At 40.0% G+C, this 15,321-nt stretch overlaps 1 protein-coding gene across 1 annotated transcript; it reads right to left on the minus strand.

Moving 5' to 3' along the window:
* Window positions 1-6,209: 6,209 nt before the first annotated feature.
* On the minus strand, window positions 6,210-14,808 carry vgll2a (vestigial-like family member 2a). Its single transcript, XM_030722226.1, has 4 exons — window positions 14,609-14,808; window positions 12,823-13,060; window positions 8,961-9,458; window positions 6,210-6,839 (listed from the first exon to the last, which is right to left on the minus strand). Exons 1-4 carry the CDS (start codon window positions 14,684-14,686, stop codon window positions 6,790-6,792), a joined length of 864 nt encoding a protein of 287 aa, XP_030578086.1. The 5' UTR covers window positions 14,687-14,808; the 3' UTR covers window positions 6,210-6,789.
* Window positions 14,809-15,321: the final 513 nt, after the last annotated feature.

Here is a 15,321-nt window from a genome sequence, read left to right on the forward strand (position 1 = left end):
GACCATCTTTGTGGAACAAACAAACAAGTAGAGAATCACTGTAAAGCATGCTACAGGAATGGTACCAGTTAGTTAGAACCACAGACCAGTGATTCAACAAGCTTATGATTGTAGGATAAAGGATAACATTTACACTGATATTATGCACATCAGATGTCCTGAGTGAGGAGTTAAAACTGATTACTGATAAAGGTGGAATTTTTGCACTTTATCATTTCATTTTAACTTTGCTTATTTTCTCCAGCATTCCAGGTTAAGCAGGAATAGTCTCAAAAGCAGATAGAAAACGTGAGTATACAGCAAACTCTCTAACATTGACCAGTGCTTTATTTACTCAGTAGTACACTTTGTTCAAACCTTTTGGGAATTTCACTGCTTGCAGGAAAACAACAGGGCAGTAGTGACTGAGGAGAGAGCGAAGACATCTTTGAACCTGACAGAGCCGTCACTTTATCGTTACAGGTAAAAAGCAAATACAAAGATTTACACCGGAGCGAGACCAACAGAAACAATACTTCAGGTCATATATCAATATATTCACAGAGAACAGTGCTGCATGCTGCGGCTGTTGATTTACAGGATGTACCCAGAAAACGGTAATTTAAAAATGGCTGAATAAAAATGACAGAATAGTTCATATCACAGTTTCACAAAAATGACTGAAGAAGCGGTCACTTCAGATTCACATGATGCTTACTGATGGATCGCTATTCTTGTAAGGATTATTTTTTAAATTAGTTATTGACTTAACGATTATTCTGCCGTTGTTGATAAAATCACAGTCAAAACAAAGTGTGCACCTCTGCTCCACCATGCCGTGCCAAACTAGAAGAGGTCTGAGACCACCTGCGTTCTTCGTCCGGGTGATGCAGTAGCCAAAACATTTGGTAAAAAGAGCATAGCATATTCAAGAGGAGTTATTTTGTGTGTGTTACACAAACAAACAGAATAACACACACACACACACAAAAAAAGCACTCAAACCAACAGGTGAATTTAGACAACGGATGGACAGTTGAAAACGGCTGTGATTAAGCACAATAGGAACAAAGTCGGCAGTTCTCTGTGGAGCGGGCCCCTCCAGAGCCACTGAGAGGATGGTGAGTTCATCCTCTCCCTGAAACAAGCCAATTTAGCTCCCTTCCTCCTTCCATTAACCTAATTTTCTTTTTCTTACTGGCTGCTTCTTTAAACACAAAGTTTGAACAGCAGATTACCACATTAGGGATCTACAGTCTTTATGACTTCATAGAGAGCTAAGTGAAGAAAAAAACTGTCTGAAACTGAGCATTTAGAGCGATCTGAAGCCTGAGACTCACGTGGATTACATGTTCATGTGCTGATGCCAAGTTTAATGTGAACATTCACAACTGTAAATGTACATATGTGAGAAAAGAAGGAAAAGCATAGCAGGTCTTCTTGAAACTATCAAAAAGCAGCATTTTAACAGCAGACGTTCAGGCTAAAAATGGCTTATTTTCAGTGTAATACGTTTGATTTGGTGGTTTGTTTGGTGTATGTTTTCAGGCCAATTTTAATTTTGGTCACAACTATACTAATGTATTCAATTCAGTTTTATTTAATGGCACCAAATCACAAGAACAGTCGCCTCAAGGTGGTTTGTACTGTAAGGTAAAAACCCGACAATAATACAGAGAGAGAGAAATTTATGCTGTTTCAAAACTTGACCTGTTCAGGCGACTGCCACCAGCTTCTCTTAGCTGAGTCTCAAAACAAACTTTCTGTTCCACTTTGCAGTGTAACCAGACACTTCCCCAGGACCATGCAGAACAGAGACACTTCTCTGGGATACAAACAGACCCAACTACCCTAACCATGTTCATGGCATTTAAGGAAATTGTCTTTGATGTAATTTGAACAACAGAACTCAAAGGTATAGAGACAGAAGCACTGAAAGCAAATTCAATTAAAAGCAGATAAAATAATGTAATTTAGTCTGAATCTTTAGTGAAATCCTATACATTAGGAATTAGCTGAGTGAAAATAATAAAATAATGTCTGAATTGTCTTTATTTTTTAGGCTGGCTGGATATTGTGACCCTTGTAATTATAGAAATAGACACATGCCTGCACATACATCGACGCTCACAAATTACTTTTGACAGTTGTGTGTTCGTCCTCTGCTCCCTCTACTTACATCGCACCAGCTGTCCCAGTGGGGCATGACTCTACTCACACTAAATGCTCCCTTTATTAAGTCCATAGGCCTGGTTTGGACACTGTACAGTGGGACAGTGTGTGTGTTCGTGGAGTTGAAGAGCAGTTGTCGATGACAGCTGCATGAGAGCAGGGAGAGAAAGAGTCAAGTGGCTTCAAATAGCCGACGTTCTCCTCGTTCATCTGAAAGACCTCTCCACTCTTTCACTCTCACTCAGTAGCCATTGGTGTGAAGTTTGCATTTCTTTTGTTGGCACGGCCACACTGCTTCATAAAATGTCCTTAACAAAGCGGTAAGCACAGTGCAATGAGGTTTAGAGGTGTGCTATTTTTGTAGCTGTTGTACACTAAGGTAAGGTCTATGAGATAGTTTTACATTGAATATTATCTTTGTTTAAAGGGGAACTATTATGCTCACAGCTCAGCATTTTCATTCTTGGGCTCTACTAGAGGAGCTTTGCATCAACTGTATCTAGTTCTCCAGCCTTTTTATTTGTTGTTCTTTGAACATTTCCTGCTTTTTCAAACATTTTCAGCCCAGTCCTTGGACCCGACCATTTTCTGAGGAATTTTCTTCTGTTTTTTTGTTTGTTTTTAAGCTATTTGTCGTTGACCCATGAATCATTCAAGTATAAAAAAGGCATCCAATTCAAGAGATTAACTGGTGTTGTGTCTACACACAGACAACTTAGCAAATTCTTTTAATTTTGGTGGTTTCTTACTAGCAACAAATTTTAGTTGACTCTATGAAAAATTCCAAGGATAACACAGTTTGACAGGAATTTTTGCACCAACAAGGTAATTCCCAAGTGCTATTAGCTAAAAACTTGGGATCTCTTGGAATCCTGTGCAGTGCGTCCTTAAAACATTTTTTGAAGAAACTGGACAACTGGCACACATGTATTTAAGAAATAAGAAAAAAAAATCCAGCAAAGCTCTGACACAGGACCTAAGAGATGCATATGACGCACCAGCTGATCATCTACTGTTCACTGAAGCCTCATCAGAAATGGCCTCAGTGGACGGGTGGCTGTAAAGAAGCCATTCTTAAGGAAGGAAAGCGGGGAGAAAAGGCTGAGGTACGCCAAATTACACAAGAACTGGACTGGAAATCAATGCCAACAGGTCTCATGGAGTGATTAATCCAAATTTAAAGCATTTGATTCAAATTGTTGTCAGTATGTACAGAGGAGAGTTCAGGAGTGTCTACAGCCATCTGCTCTATCATGGTTTGGGGCTGCATTTCAGCCAGTGGTGTTGGAGATCTTGTCAAAATTTATGAACCTGTGAACACAAAAAAGTATATCACATTTTGAGTCATCATACAATACATCTGGAAAGCATCTGATTGGCAAATGCTTCATTTTCCAGTGACAATGATCCCAAAACCACCGCCAATGCAGTAAAAGCACACAGAAAAACACACAACTGAACACTATCAGTCATGGATTAGTCTATCCAGAGCCCAGACCGCAACATTATTAAAGCAGTGCGAGATCATCTTGACAGAGAATGGAACAAATCGCAGCCAACATCCAAAGAAGAGCTTTGAATGTCCTCCAAGAAGCCTGGAGAACTCTTCCTGAAGACTGCTCAAAGAAATTATAAGAAAGCTGCCTCAGAGAGTTCAGGCTGTGCTGAGGAATAAAGGTGGTCACACCCAATATTGACATTCAAGCTAGTTTGAATTGCCCAGACTCTGCTTTTGCCTCCTATATTGTATTTACATGTATGTTTGTACATGCTTCCATAAATCACTGTTCCTGTTATCCACTTTCCTAGCAAAATATAAAAAAATGAAGCATGACTCAAGACTTAGTTCTACATATATGACAAAAAGTAATAATGGAAAGCAGTAATAGGTCTCCTTTAATAGTACAGAGAATTTGGTTATGACCAAGAATAAGCATTTGGCAATGTTTTGCAGCAAGCACCAATTTGATGATTTGGAAGTTTAAAAAGTGTGACATTTATGCTAAAGCGTGGTTCAGCTTGGACTAGAAATGAAATGTTTACAGGAGTCGAAATCACATATTGGTATGACAGCAGTTCGGTCGGGGCCGACACTGTGCTTAATATGCCAAGAAAACTTTTTTTAAAAATGCCCATCATAAGTTCCTAAACCTCAAGATTTTCAGTGTGAACACACATCAAACAGAAACGCATCAAAAGGGAAGAGTATAAATAGAGTATTCATTGCAGCACTACTTTCAACATGTAATGCTGTTGCTGTAACCTTGAGAAAAAAAAGCTCTAATTTGTAAATGAAATGCACTTTAGATGTTTTGTAATCACCAAATCTGTGCTCACTGAGTTAATGGCTGAGCCGGACCTGTTTATCTGCTGCACTCACAGGTAACAAAATCTGCAAAATCTTACATCATAACTGCATAGTTATTATGTAACCATAAAAATGTACATTTGTACAGAGAGAACAAAGATTGGTTTGTTTTCCAACATTTTTCTGTTGCTATGCCATCACCATTCATATTAATTGAATCCCCACCCTAGACACTAAGCGGAGACATCCGGCAGGCACTGGTCGTTTGGGTAGAGTGTGTATTCAGTTTGGTTTGTGTGTAGCACTTTTTTACTCTACTTGAGCACTCAAGCCGCTTTATACAACATGCCTCATTCACCCAGCGCTATTTTTCTACACCAGGTGCTTTCTATCTAACATTCACACTCCAACGAACACATCGGAGAGCAACTTGGGATTCAGTATCTTACCCAAGGATACTGGGCAAGCCAGGCTGGAGCGGCCAGGAACTGAACTACCAATCCGAAGGTTGGCGGTTCAGTTCCTACCTCCTGAGCTACAGCCACCCCTGAGTGGCTGCTGGAGGTTGTTGGCAGTTGGTAAATGAAAATGTGAAAATGGCTGCAAAGGGGTATACAGCACAGCACCAAAAACCTCCCTGCGATTGCCTTGGTTAAAAGCAGGCTGCCACAGTCACCAGTAGTTTGCATGGAAGAGGCTGACTTGTGTGGTGGAAATTTTCCAGATCTTGACCTTTTGTTCTTCTGTTCTTATGGCCAGGCGGAGGCTCCATAGAGAAGATAACTGGTTCCTATGAATGATTCTGTGCTTGTTATTATTCTTTGTCAAATACCATGCAGTCTGCTGTCTGTGCTGCTGTTTGACCTCTTTGCAAAGGCAAATTAAAACCTCACAAAGACAACCTATTTGTGCAGATCGATTAGAACACCTGTCTGCAAGCACTCACCAAGCGAAGTGAAACTATGAAAAAGTGTGATGCTAACCAGAAATGGAGGCTAGTTGCCCTCAAAGTAAAAATTGCACCTTTCAAAATGCGTCGGTTGGTTTCAGCTGTAAGTCATAACAGCAACCACTTGCCAACTGGTCGGGGAATACACATTCTTCCCTCGCGACTGGAGGTCGCCAGGGGGTCACTGATTGGTCTCTAGGATTGTGTTACTGAGACCTAACTTTGTGTAGTACCATGTGGGACGAGTGTTTCCATTATATATAAAAAAAAAAAAAAAAAAAAACGGTTTCGTATGAGCATGCTTAAAAGAACAGATAACTTCAAATATACATATTTTTCCCCTGATCTGTATCCCAGTTTTGGAGATATTGGCTGCCTTCTCACTTCTACTGCCTTCCTACAGTAGAACTAAATAGCACCCATTTCATGGTGCTCAAAGTGCCAATACAGTGGATTTGAAAAACTCTGCAATTATGTCTCCTTCTGTAAATCATGACCCAGTAATTTAAAAACCCACAAGCCTGATTGTGAGCAGCTATTTTCTTCCTACTAAACTACACCCGCAAAACATACCACTGTGGAGAAGGTACGGTGAGACTGAGATGAGAGAACCTTGTGTTTACACCAAATGTGAAGCAAAGCACAGCTACATAAAAAAAACTATGAAAAGACAGGGCATGGATATGGTAAAGAGAACATAGCTCCTACATGAAACTGTTCATAACAAGTTTGTGGATTTTTTTAATAAAATATTTGATAATTGATTCTGGAAAGACACCACAAGGTAAATGCCATTTATTTCCACTGTTTTCAGGAGAAGGCAGCGGATATATTAAAAACTGGACACCTCACATCAAAACAGTTGAGATGGATAGTTAGCACTACAAGCGAGGAAAAATATACAGTGTGCAGCTGCAATCATGGCTTAATTATCTTTTGATATCAGTTGAAATTCATTCATTCCTGTTACATTTATTGTGTACTATGGTGCGCTGGATGGAACATTACTCCATGTAAACCCAAAAAGGCGACTCCTCCTCTGTTCGCTGTCTGCCAAATTCTTGCTGTGCGGCCTCCTCGACACCAACGTGGCCTTTCCTCCAGCCATAACACACTCCCAGTGTCTGAGCCCAGTTGCCCCCGAGAGGCAAGTCCTGCCAAGTCCTTCAGGCGCTAGTCTTTGGAGTCCGAAAGCACATGTGTCTCTGTCCGTCTGTCCAAAGACTTTTTCCACTTTAGGAATGTTGTCCCTGCCTGTTGCAGAAGCACAAAGAGTCTTGTCTTTGTCGATATCCATCAAGATCAGATTCTTTCTCTCTCCCCTCTCTCCTGCAAGTCCACTTCTGTTTCCATGTTCGCTGTGTACCCACGCTGTTGGTGTTCAGCTCAGCAGGGCTGCGCTGCTGCTGCACAGTCCGCCGTAACACAGAGCTGCAAGCAGACCAGAAGGTGTTACAGCAGAAAGGAAAAAAAAAAAAAAAAACTGCTGTCTCACTGATTTTGTCTGTCAGTCAGCGTTCAGTTATTCCAAAACAGCAGCAGAGTAGAGGAGGAGTGCAGGAAAGAGGCTACTGCCGAAGTAGGAGGCAAGAAGAGGGGGGGGAGGGGGGTCTCAGTGGTCTTTAAAACCAATACAAATCCTTGCTCTTATCCTGTGCCTGCAAACCTGAGAGAGAAGGAGAAGAAAAGTAGGAAAAGAAAAGGCAGGGAAGGAAGAGGCAAGAAGAGAGGGTAGATTAGAAAACGAGGCACAAATGCCTTGTTGATAAAAGCAGTAGGAACTGCCCGAGGCAGAGGGGGATGAAAGCACGACAGCAACAGAAAAGAAAGTTGACAGCTGGTGTTAAGGTGCTGATTGACAGCCAGTTTGTTGGTTCAAACCACTTGTGTAAGTTGATCTCAGACAGGGAAACAGATCTTTATTCATTCTGCTTTTCATATTATGTTGCTAAAGTTGCTTTTTTTTTTTCAATCAGACATTGAGAGACACAAATTAAGAGACTGTTTTAATGAATACTAGAGCAGCCTCACTTATTTATTAGTTCTGTAAATGAATGCGCTGTGTGACAAACCGAGTTCAATATCTGCACAAACAAAGCAGCAAAGGTTTAGAGTGTCAATGTGAAGTGGAAAAAATCCATTAAAAAGACTGTTACCAATGCCAATAAAAATGTTACTGTGATTTCGATTTTGCTTGTTTTCACAGGTGCTTTTCGTCGACTCAGAGTCAGACTGCATGATCACATCTGTGACTGAAAGTTGACTGATTTTGCTTGAATGAACTCAACCCCGTAACAAGTTAACCTTGCATCTTATTACACAGTTTTCCTAAGTTTCTCATTCTTCTCAATCACAATTTTTAAAAGACAATCCAGTAACTGAAATATCTGTTCTCATTGTCTTTCGCTGATTACCAGCAGCGGTGAATCTAATGAGAACCACACCACGAAGCATTTGAATCAATCTTGTCTGCAATTTGTACCAAGATTGTTTTAGTATCACGACAACAAATCAATAAAACAATTATTCTCGTGGTTTTGCTTTGGAAAAAAAAACATATGAAATGACTGAATTTCCACTTGAAGTTTGTGCTGTTTCTGAGATTTTTTATACCAGAAGAGTTCTAGTCTTAATACTATTAATACTAAAGTAGCTTTGGATGATTCACACACATATAACAGCTACTTTTCACAGAGCAAATTATGGGTTTTTTTTATTTCAAAATTTACCTTCCAGTCCTGGGTTTGGAACTTTTTCATTCACCTCTTTTCCCTCTGTTTATACCCCACTCTGCATTTAATCATTAGTTATTATTAATCTCTGGCTCTCTTCCACAGCATGTCTTTTCTCTCCCCTCACCCCCAGCCGGCCACAGCAGATAACTGCCCCTCCCTGAGCCTGGTTCTGCTGAAGGTTTCTTCCTGTTTAAAGGGAGATTTTCCTTCCCACTGTTGCCAAGTGCTGCTCATAGGGGGTCATTTTGACTGTTGGGTTTTCTCTGTAATATAAAGCACCTTGAAGCGAATGTTGTGATCTGGCGCTATATAAATAAAATTGAACTGAATTGAATTGAACCCCTTTACAAGAAAAAATTACTATTCTAACAGTAATACTTTAGATGTGATTTCCCCAAGCACAGGGCTCTTCACTGCTTTACCAAGTTTTTAACAGCTGCAGAGAAAAGTTATTAAAAATAAGCATATCAGCTGCCAGCTAAGAAACAGTGTTGACCAAACTTCGTGCAAAATCAGTCACTTTTTTCCTGACAATGGTGTAAAAGTTGTGTTGTCATAACTCTGCAGGACAGCAGGTGCAGAACAGTTCCTGCATGAACTAACAAATACAACTATAGTCAGTTCTATTTGTTTAGTGCAAACGATGGCTGTTACACTCCTGATGAGAATGAGAGGAGGAGAGCTGGATGTTTATCATCCAGCTTTTTCTTCTTTTTGTGCCCATTTGAGTTGAATTTTCTGTTACCTGAAGGACAGAAGTTGCAACTTGCTGCACATTTGTCAAAATACTAAAAAAAAACTAAAAAACTGGCCGTACCTGTGTCCATGTTCAGGCCGATCTCTGTTCCGGCTCCAGTAAAGGCACCACTCCAAGCCGACCCCGTCCCCGATTCCCCTTTACCCCCCAGGTCACAGGGCGAGCCACTGGGGCCCGGTACCGAGCTGCTGGATGTCAGGCGGTGGTGCGACCTCACTGACGGCACCAGCAGTGAGCTGTAGCGTGGGTCAAACGTTGTGCCGTACATCTCGTGAACACCTGGACGTGGGTAAGCTGAGCTCTGGGTGCTTATAGCACCTCCTAGCGAGTAAGGGTGGTGATGGTGATGGTGGTGGTGGTGGGACGGGTGCCAGGCGTCAGGGCTGGGCTGGTGGAGGTGGCTGTGCAGGGAGGTAGAGGAGTAAGGGTCACTTGGGAAGGCGAGCTCTGTGTGGGGAGCCGACAGAGCGCTGCCCAGGGTGGAGGAGACTGACGGCTGGTAGGAGCTGTTCCAGAATGACGGAGGGAAACTTCTCTGGCTCATCGGAAAGGATCCATCTGTGAAGACAGAAAGCCTCATTTATAAAGGAAACTCATTTATAAATATGTCACAGCTTCTTATTTAGAAAAAAGAAAGTATGTAGCTGGAATCATTTTAAAATATTGTACTTGAAGGTTAATTCTTGACCTCAGAATATTTTTTATAACAAGATTTTTTTTTTGTTTTGGCACTGAGACACATATAATTTAAATGTGTATTTTAGTGCTAATTAGCATCCAGAATTAATTACAGCTAAAATGATTAGCTGACTGAATTTATTGCAACTAATCAATCCTCTATTTCAGTCACTTTTCAAAGCAAAAATGCCAGATTTATGCTCTTTCCAGCTCCTTTAATGTGAATTTTTGCTGCTTTTCTCTCTTTAATATCACTGAAAGTGGAATTGCTTCGAGCTTTTGACAGTTTGAAAAAGTAATTTGAAGTCGTGTCCTTGGTAATGTGGTATTTGTGATGGTCATTTCTCAAATTTTTATGATATTTTATGTACAAGACAATCAATTATTGAGAAATAGTAAATGCAGTTTTACAATACGCAGCACATCATCATTCAGAGTAATAATAATATTTGTGCGGCATGAGAAAAAGTAAGTTTTGCTACACAAAGGTTTTAAATTCCTTCGGCATTTTTGCCATAACTCTGCAGAACAACAGATGTCGAACCGTTTGAACGTGCGCTGCAGTTTAACTTCCTGTTAGTTCATTTGTTTAGTGCCTTCGACACCTGCTGCAATTCTGATGAGAAGGACAGATCGTTCCTGGGCTAATCATTCTGCTTTTTCTTCTTTTTTCTGCCTATTTCAGTTCAAGTGCCCATTTGAGCTGAATCTTACCTGAAGGACAGAAGATGCAGCTCGCTATACAGATGTTAAAATAAACTAACTTGAAAATTGGCAGTACCTGCATCTCACAATTGGTCATTTTCTTTTTTTTATAATTAAAAGAGTAGCAAAAATGTAAAAAATGTTCACTAAAAGAGACTAAATGAAAAGCAACCCAATCCACCATACATTTAAAAATTAATAAAGGAACGAATTCTTTTATGTCAACTTTTATCCTGCCTTTATGTTTACACGGCTAAATCTGAATATTAATAGGAAAAACCAATTCAACTTTCTTTTAATTCTGCAGCTGATGGAAGAAAATCACTGGTTAACGTGACCCTAAAAAGAATTTCACCTGTGATAGATGTAATGTCATTAAAAGCGATATAAAAAATACTAGATGAGAAAATTCCTGGCAAATGCTTTTAATTGTTCTCTGAATTTATATCTTCAGATAAATATGCAGCTCTCACAATCCTTAATCTGACCCTGTAAAGGTATTCCTCTTCTTACATAAATTTAAATCACTCCAAATTAGATGACTGGCAGCAACACAATGTGGATTTCTCAACATAAAGGATTAAAAAAAATACCGATTCAGAGGTGACTGCTCAAGTGTAGATGAGTTATTTAATTGTCATATAGACAGATGTAGTATTTTATGTGCGTCTCCTTTTCTGTTGTGGTGCTGAGCGCGTCGCATTTGGACACTGACTAAGGCAACCCCTCCACCCTCGGATTCATTACTCCACTAGATTTGAAGCCCTCCTAAACCAATTACAGTACATCGGGCCTGGGTTGGCCGTAATAGTTTGCTTCATGTTTTTTTTGCACTCTGGTCCAATTCCAATCCGGCCCCTTCACATTCCCGCTCTGTCACGAGTGTAAGTCCATGAGGAGTCACACTTGTGGCTGTTGAAGGATCTCTTAATTAAGGGATAGAGTAGAAAGATAGCAGCACGCTGTGGGACGCCCTTGCTTTTCTCAGACGGAAACAGGACCTTGTAATCAGCATCTGCAGCGACTGCATGTATTAAGATCAAGTCCATTATTTCCTGGAAAATGCAACTATTCTGTTTCAATTTCATTTCGTTCACAGAGTGTGCTTAGTAAGCCTGCACTGGTGCGGCCTTGGTATTGGAGGGTTTATAGCCCACTTCCACTTATGACTAATTGATTTGGAATAGCACTTAATGTGGGGGACCGTCCACACGAAGGTGCAAAGGGAGTGAAAGCGTGCCTCCACGCTGGGTGTAGCTGCCACACTGTAATTGGGCGCCTGGCTCTGATGAAGTCACAGTAGTGTTGAAGCAGTATTACTGCACTGAATTTCCTTTGTAAAATGCAGTAATACTAAAACAAAAGTAAACAGGAAATAAACAGCTGAAATACAAAATATAAACATTAGGGTGATGCTGATTTATTGACATATGCATGCCTGATTGTATTACTGTGATTTTAATATTCAGTAAATTTTCCATTTTTAAAAAATTTTTTTACGATGGAGCGTTATCACATTTGTATTCTATGGAAAACACTTGACCTCCAAACCATATAAATGCATTTTCAGAGGTATTTCTTGATTGGTATTGAGTCCATTCTGCTTTTCTATTCACAAGAACAGGTTGAATTAAACTGCAAGCAATCAAAATTTTCAGCGAGTAAAATGCCTGAGTGGGATCTTTTATGACCCCACTATATTATATACAGGAAACCTTTTTCATGTGATTGTTTGTGGTTATCATACCTGCACTGTTTCCTTTATCTAACAGATATTCTCAGGTGTTCAAATGCACTCACAGTTTTCTATCACTTTCATGGAAACAACAGTTAACTCGTCTCTTTTGGTTAAGCCGTTTTCATCATAATTTAGTGACAGTTCACTGCAAGACATGACATTAAAATCAAGCCGGCAATGTTAAAAAATATGCACTTATTTTGGGGAAATAAATGACACCACACAACTTTCCATTTTCCTTTTCACACATGTGGCCTTATTCCTGTAAAAAAAAAAAATTGAAAAGTTGTAGGAGTAGGTTCAAATTCATGGTAGGAAAGACGTTATAATTAGAATATCATAGCAGCTCATATAAATACATGCCTGGACCATAACCGACCGCACTCGACCACTTGAACATTTAAAGACAAAAAAAATAAAAATAAATTCATATGTACACAGCTTCAGTCCAAAGACTCTCAAACAAACTTGGATATGTGAGAATTTACAGTAAATACTTAAAATTTTGAAAGTAAAAGGTCGAAAGTAACAATTATATTGGATTTTTCATAGCTTTGCATTTTTGCATGAATCTTTAAGTATCACCAGAGGAAAATCTTATGAGGAACCAAAACAACACTGAGCTACTAAAATCCAAAAACCACATTTTCATACACACTTCAAGCACAAACACCAGAACATTAATGCGATTCATGAGCTAAACTGGAGAAATGTTGCTTTCTATGATCCTCAAAAAGCTGACATATTCTAAAGGGAAGCACTCGTACATACACGCACCTGTACGCACAAAGACACACGCACCTCTTACAGCCTTGTGGCTGCTCGTCGCCGGGTATGCAGTCGTCTGGCTGAGGGCTCGGCTGAAGTGCTCATCCACCACGGCGCTGATATCACCCTGGAAGTAGGTGAAGAGGACACAGCGGGAGCTCAGGTACTCGGCACCTGGCGGCAGCTCCTTGTCCTCCTCTTTGATCACTGGGGGGCCGAGCCGGCTGCCGCTGTCCTGGTGGTCTTGCATTTTAGAATACAAGGCCAGCTTCTAAAAAGGGCACAAATATATTTATATAAGTGTAATAAAACAGTGTGTTGTCTGCACTGCATGCTTTTGGTGCATGTGTATTTTTTGTACTGATATGGCATTTGACCTCAAAAATATATTTCTGTAAAGAAGGTTGAGGCACCTAAATAATATTTGCATGCCCAAGAACGCATAGTCTAAAACGGGATATTAACATAAAAAAAAAAAAATAGTGCTTTGCTGTGGTCATTTTAAATAATCACCAGTTACACCCAACACTTCACCAGGTACCAGTGAAAAAAATTGCAGTATGTGGATATACCAACATGTGCAGTGAAGGGGGCATTTTTAAATATAAAAACACATTAATGCTGCGCATTGTTACATATATATATATATATATATATATATATATATATATATATATATATATATATATATATATATATATATATATATATAGTGCTGAAACAATAGAAATAAAAACAATAGAAATAATTGAAGTAACATTAACATATAATAATTATTTTATTATATGATGAATACCTAAACAATGTAAGAAATTTGAAATAATTTTGTAGCAAGCACTGAAAATCTAGACTACAATCAGCCTGCTGGAGCAGGTTTAGATGACAGACAAAGTGAGTTTTGGCACTATGTGAAATATGTGTGGATGTTGACTGAGAGGGTTTAAGAGCAACAGTGAAGCCCTTTAACATGTCTGGAAAGGCCTGACTGAAACTAGCTGCTCTCCAACTTTTGACCCTCACAGTCTTAGTAAGTCCTGACAGAAACATATAATATAATATGAAAAGTTGTGTTAGCAGACATATGATACTTGAGATTTGGAAACTAATCTGAAAAGATAAGCTGAATACATTCTGAGATCAAATCAAAACAGTCACAAAATTACTTAAAGATTTAACAGATAAAACTTGAACAGTAGCTAATGACTGCTCCAAATTCAATAATTAGACACATTTTTAATAAATATATGAGATTTTACCACAAACAGGCCTTGTATGCTGTCTATAAGACAGAGGGAGTTCGGTAGATTTGACTTGAATACAGGTTATGCCAATATTAAATCTTTTTTTTTAATTATTTTATTTTAGTTCTACTTTTGACCAAGAATAACATGTTTCTGCAATGCTGCAAAGTACTCTTGCATTACCTATCGACATAAATGCCAACAAAATAAACTGGTAACCCAAAGGAGAGTTTTACACCTCTTCACCCTTTAAGCTTTGTGCACGAGTTTGCGCCTTTCTGCACGTAGCGCATTGATACAGTCAGTTTTATAGGATTTTATTTGGTGATTAACGTCTGTTTAACATATTTTTAAATGTGCAAAGCTTTTAAAAATTGGCGTACTTTTTAAAAAGTAGGTTTAAGTTTTATAAATATTCAAAGCCAGCGTGCGCTTTATTAGCGCTTTGTCTCTTGTATTTATGCGTAATAAAGTTTTAAGTGGCGCGCAAGTGGACTTTAAAAAAGGGTTTTTGTGATATAGAGCTTAAAGTGAAGAGATGACGCTTGTAAAACACTTTGTGTCTGTATGTCCCGTACCTGGTGGTGATAGGGGCTGTAGGAGCTGAAATAAGGCTGAGGACCAAACACTTGGTACATCACATCCAGGCAGCTCATGGCGAAGAAATCACGAATAAGAACCAAGCTTCATTGATAGCGTGTCTGATCGGACGGAGATGAAACACTTAATCCAGGCAGGAGAAGAAAGCGGCACAGTCTCAGATGCGCCACTCTGTGCTCTTTACGCACCGGACTCACATTGAAGGGAACCCCCTTCAGCCTCCACCCTCCTCCTTCCCACACACACCCCATCCTGACGCCTCCTTCCACCAATCAGAGCGCAGAGCTCCACCTCCGCCTTAATGGACTTCTCAGGTACTGAAAGACGAAAGTGAGAAGGGCGGAAGCGGTGAACGGCGGGAAAAAAGGATGATAGAGAGAGAGAGACAGAGACGAGGAGCGAGAGAGACAGACAGTAGACAGAGGAGAGAGCAGAGATACAGTACAGAGACAGAGAGGAGGAGGAGAGCGAGAGACAGACAGCGACAGGAGAGAGAGATGAGAGAGACAGAGACCGAGAGAGGAGAGGAGACAGAGAGACAGAGAGGAGAGAGTCAGATGACAAGCTACAGAGAGAGAGAGAGAGAGATGACAGAGAGAGAGAGCAGAGACAGAGCGAGAGGATAGAGAGGAGACAGCGAGAGAGAGACAGAGAGAGAGAGACCAGATAGAGAGGAGACAGCGACAGAGAC

Source organism: Archocentrus centrarchus, chromosome 24 (genome assembly GCF_007364275.1).
Source record: "Archocentrus centrarchus isolate MPI-CPG fArcCen1 chromosome 24, fArcCen1, whole genome shotgun sequence".
NCBI classification, from domain to species: Eukaryota; Metazoa; Chordata; class Actinopteri; order Cichliformes; family Cichlidae; genus Archocentrus; species Archocentrus centrarchus.

Excerpts from the sequence above, each read along its gene's own strand:
- vgll2a (XM_030722226.1), bottom strand. The coding sequence starts at position 14,686 with ATGAGCTGCCTGGATGTGATGTACCAAGTGTTTGGTCCTCAGCCTTAT. Across the intron at positions 13,061-14,608 it reads ACAGCCCCTATCACCACCAG|AAGCTGGCCTTGTATTCTAA; the intron begins GTACGGGACATA and ends TGCCCTTTTTAG. Across the intron at positions 6,840-8,960 it reads CGGCCTGAACATGGACACAG|CTCTGTGTTACGGCGGACTG; the intron begins GTACGGCCAGTT and ends GTCTGCTTGCAG.